We start from the raw sequence: 5,295 nt of genomic DNA on the forward strand, positions 1-5,295 counted from the left end.
GGAAACAGAAGACGAAGAAAAAAGAGTAGGAGAAGAGGGAAATGAAAAGTTAAAAGCCAATTTTCTTTCAGCTGGATTTGTACGACAGACGAATAGCCAAAGTTCTGCACGTTCAGAAGATTTAACTGTATCTGTCCCATGCCAATACAAACACTTACAAACACTTAATCCATACTTGGAAGCAAGCCGTTTTCCATGTTATTGATTAATTACCGCCACCTACTGGCAAAAGATTGAAGTTGGTAAGAGATGGGAGCTACTTCATTAGGTCTCAAAATTAATGATGCCATATTACTGATACTGAGACCTTTAACATCGAGATGACAAGATAAAGAGAGTACTACTCCAAGGATGGTGAATCAACGACACGGAGCAAATTATTGCCTCTTATCGCAGAAATAAAAAGTCTTCCTTGCACCCAAACAGCCCGACATTTCTTCTTACGAATCAGAGACAATGACTGCATGAGAATCTTTCCATGGCAACCGTAGGGAGACATGTTGACAATACACAAGTACACAACTGCAGACTGTATAGCACTAAACGATGCCACATGATGTTATCCTCATGAAATGTTGCATTGCTGCATGTGTTTGAGGTACACTTGTTTCAAATTTAATCGTCGGTATGTGTTAGCATACAAAAATATATGACAAGTATGTAGAAAAAAAGGGTTCACTTAGGTACACCTGTGATAAGGGATAAATACTTTAAGCAATATATAAACACAACATAGAGTCCATCTTTAGTATGAGAAAACCAAGTCATTGACTTCGTCTGTTAATAGTGCCTAAATTTATATCCTTGCCTTGGCCATGTGACAGCAAAATTAGTTGAATATAATGAGATTGATATCTGAAGGTGCCCACAACAGCCTGTGCTTATAGAAGTATCAGAAGTGGTTAGGAAACCTAGTACATACATTTAACCGTGCAATAACATTAACAGAATATAAAAAAAATACTCCAAAATAACGTGTTCACCTGGTGACTGTATATTATTTTTCCAAGTTAAATTAAAACTAAGCATGTTATGTTTGTCTGCTTACACTGCCTATTTGGTGCAATGACAACATAATAAGGCACAGTACAGACGATAGGGTACAAACTAATGGTCAGAGAAAGCATATTGATACAACACCAATATCTGACATTCACTTTGCATCTCTTTTTACAATACTTATTTAATCCTATGTACAAAGAAAACCTCCCCCCGGAGACTCAACCATAAGCAGTTATCTCAGATTTGAATGGCTGCAAGTTGCACCAATTGCAAGTCCGACTACAGTATATGCATGACAGAAAAGCGTATGCTCCATCTGGTGGCGAGAGCCTGTAATGTAGAGAATATCCATAAAGTCCACAAAGGCATAGTGCAGCAAGTACCAACAAAACCATGTGTTGGAGCATCTGGGTTTGTTTGGGGGTTTTTTTTCTCTTTTTTTTTTTGAGTTTGGGAAGCTGGGAATAAAGATGCCTGAAGAGGCTAGTCCATGGTCACCTTTGCAAGCATCGCTTTCATATCCCCGGAACAGGAACGCTGATCCCTTGTCCTTGCAGCTTCACTTACTGCGAGTCCTCTACTTCTTGTGAGACCCGATCATGACCCTCGAGACAAAGTTGACGATAGCGCTGGCTGGCTGCTCGGGGTCGTGCTCGGCAAACACATGGCACACGTTTTCAGTCCCGTTCTGAGACTTCCTCGCCACAAACCCAAAGATCCTGACAAAAGAGAACAGGATGGAGAGGGGAGAGAGAGAGAGAGAGGGAGAGAGAGAAAATAAAATGTTAAAGGGACAGACGTGTTACAGCAGCGGCGCCCAATATTTTACTCTCTGATTTCCTTTATTCTTTTATTGACTCATTTTGATATGTGTGTGTGTGTTTGTGTGTGTCCGTGTGTGATTTTGCATGTCTCTCTCTCACACACACAGTTCATTTAGTTTGATATGAATGAAAGCAGAATGTCAGGGCCACCTGGGTAACAGTAACGGTGCAAGTGACTGAAGATTTGATGCTAAGCACCCTGCAGAGGGTAAAAGCCGAAACATTTGTGATTTTGTATCCTCTGCATACGGAAATAAAATACATGAAGAAAATGGTATATTGAGGGCAGAATAAGTTCTGTCAGCTTGCTTTTTCAAGTGCAAACCTTTTTTTCCCCTTCTTTTTGTCACCATTAAAGCTACGTTATCAGTGCATTCTGTAAGTTCAGCTATGGTGAAGGGTACTGAGAGTCTCTCTTTCATATGCAGACATGCGGCTCTCTGAGCACCAGCCTGGAAACAGCTGTAGCCCTTACACTATGACAGAAGAAATGCAATGTACTCAATGACTTTGATAGTCAATCATAAATACGGGTTTAACACCATATTTTGTTCACGTTTCCTTGCTATATTCCCTTTTTGTGGAACTGTCCGGATCTTTACATCTCCTGTGAGACCACTAAGCAGGCTCCTGATGCAGCATGACCAATGCTGTGCAGGAATTACGTTTGAACCAGGATGTAGTTAGTGTGAAAATGTGAAACGCTCTTCTATAGACGCTGATGGAAAACAAACAAACAAACAAACCCATCATAAACACACAAACAGTGTCGCACAAACAGAGCGAAGGGGAAACTCTTGCAAAGAAATAGACAAACAGCAGAGAAGAAGTGAAAGAAGGAAATAGGTAGAAGTAAAGACCCAGTGGAGTAGTTTTGAGAAAATGTAATAGTAATAAACTAGTTAAAAAGAAACTTACTTTGCACTACAAGCACTGTCTTTCTTCCATCTGTTTGGGAGAGATCAGCATTTTAAAATCATTACACACTTGCAGTCCGTCAGATTTATATTTGGATGACTATTTCACAGTTAACATCTTCCTCGGCCCGGAGGCGAACACTCACTTGCGGCCCTGTGGGTCCAGGGAGCAGAATATGACTGTGCTGACGGTGTAGTGCCTCCTGAAGAAAAGTCTGGAGGAACAGAGACTACACTGTGACCACACACATAGAGGAGAGACAACGTGTGCCGTATATGGATGCGTGTCGGTGTGTGTTGAGACTCGCACATCTCGTTGTGTGTGAATCGCTCGTGTTCGGCCACTCACTTCCGCTGGTTGTCTGTGAGTGTGATGCCCTGAGCGGACACTTTGAAATGGACCACGGTGGAGGTAGGCAGGGGGTCCATGGCCAGGATCACGCTGGTCGCCTTCTGAACTGCCTGATGTCCTGTCAGTGACTCCAGTTCCACGGAGCCCAGGTACCACACATTACAGGCTGCACCATAATATACACGCACAAAGCACACACACAAAGCAAAGGAGTGGAAAAACAGAGCAGACTGAATACACTTTCAAAACTGCACGACGGGGTGAATTGATTCAATTATTGAATTACGCTGACATATCACATGCAACACACACACACACACACACACACACACATCACACAACATACACACAAGATGCGTACACATTGATATGGAGTCGAACACACACACACAGATAGAGAGAGAGAACATTGCACCAAATAAACACATGGAGATGTGGCGAGTGTGCCTCCCCGGAGTCCATGTAGTACCTGCTCCCTGTTTGAGCAGCTCAGCCGCCGAGTTGGTGGCTGTCTGTGGAGACGAGTCGTTCAGCTCCTCTGTGGGGTCTGAGATTAAAAACAAACAAACAAGGGAGCTGACTGACCAAGAATACGGTTTCTCTGTGAAACACACACTTCTGACCTCATACATATGTTACATGACCTCAAGCACACACACACGGCTGAGTATTGTTGGAATGGAGACTTACAAAAATTAATAATTGCTTTAAAATTATTTTTACAACCTAATTTGTTGAATGGAGGCACACTGTGCGATACAACAGAGTGCGGTCTGTATTTTGTTGCCACACTATATTTCCAAACAGAGGATGATTATAATATACATTAATTGCATTAACACAAAGAGAGCTGGAATTCTCCTTGTTTGGTCTTAGCATTCCAGATGTAGGTTTGGATATCTTTCCATGTCTTGTAATTGATACAGATATTAAAAAGTGATACAGTGCCAGTATTGAATGTAATTCTTGATATACACACATTTATGCAGCTACACACAGACACACACAGACACACACAGACACACACAGACACACACAGACACACACACACACACACACACACACACACACACACACACGCACACACACGCACACGCAAAAACACACAACCTCTGTCAGGAAGGATGAGTTTGCAGGGCAACGCCAAAGGGGTGATGGAGTGCTGACACACCAGTGCAGTGAGACTTCCTGTCAGGAATAGAAAACAATACCCAAATAAATGTAAATAAACTGTCTATTACTAATGCTATAATTGCTAATAATAATTCGCCTATAAAAAATGCAACTTGATTGATTGATTGAAACCACGTTGACATACAGCATAAGCCCAGTAAAGGAGCTGACTGCACTTCTCAGTACTGACCAATAGAGGGGGCAGATTAACCTCATCAAACCCACTTCATTACTCTAACTGCTTTGAGCCAAGATGATAGGAAGTTTAAAGGGTTGTTAGGGAAGTAAACAAATGTGCTGACCTGCAGACAGTACTGTCGAAAATCTGTTATAATTCACATGCATTGTGTATGCATGTGCGTGCATGCATGTGTGTGTGTGTGTGTGTGTGTGTGTGTGTGTGTGTGTGTGTGTGTGTGTGTGTGTGTGTGTGTGTGTGTGTGTGTGTGTGTGTGTGTTTATTGCTGTGATGCATCCATAAAATGTCTCAGTGCCTGTCCCATAACTACAGAACTTCCATTTCTGTTAAAGTCGAATAGCCTCTGAATGTAAGGTGCGATCAATACTGCATTTTAAGACTGGGTGGGACCGGCATGCGGCCTTGGGTCTCAAGGTCAGTTCATGTCCATTTTGTCGTTCACTGTATGAAGCTCAGACAGAACAGAGCGTGTTGTAAAAATAGTGCTCACAGGGCAGCGATGAAAGATAAGCCTCCTCACCAAAGTAGGGTTCGTTGGGGCAGCCTTTGAGTCGCACCCCCTTCTGCGTGCACTCGATCAGGAAATGCCTCACGAGCTCATTGGACAGGTCTCCCACTTCAGAGAGGAAGAAAAGAAGAATACATACGTGGCTGGCTTGTTAAATAGAATGTATATTCAGCTGAATTAACATGCACCTTTTAAGTGCTTTTTCTTGAATTTGTGCGAGGAGGATGGGCCTTGTGGAACCTTCTAAACAGATCTGCTTTACTTACATTGCTAACAAGTATTGCACAGACAGTTCTGTTAAAAACTAAAGTCAATCCCTT

At 42.3% G+C, this 5,295-nt stretch overlaps 1 protein-coding gene across 1 annotated transcript in view; it reads right to left on the reverse strand.

The window, feature by feature from the left end:
* Window positions 1–592: 592 nt before the first annotated feature.
* The window catches only part of LOC130109823 (tensin-3-like), a 15,561-nt gene continuing 10,858 nt past the window's right edge, over window positions 593–5,295 (reverse strand). Inside the window, 7 exon segments of the mRNA XM_056276798.1 lie at window positions 593–1,721; window positions 2,745–2,774; window positions 2,890–2,958; window positions 3,093–3,261; window positions 3,565–3,642; window positions 4,206–4,283; window positions 4,988–5,122. Of these exon segments, the coding sequence (XP_056132773.1) occupies window positions 1,580–1,721; window positions 2,745–2,774; window positions 2,890–2,958; window positions 3,093–3,261; window positions 3,565–3,642; window positions 4,206–4,283; window positions 4,988–5,122 (701 nt within the window). The 3' untranslated portion in view covers window positions 593–1,579.

This window comes from Lampris incognitus, chromosome 3 (assembly GCF_029633865.1).
Source record: "Lampris incognitus isolate fLamInc1 chromosome 3, fLamInc1.hap2, whole genome shotgun sequence".
Classification (NCBI taxonomy): Eukaryota; Metazoa; Chordata; class Actinopteri; order Lampriformes; family Lampridae; genus Lampris; species Lampris incognitus.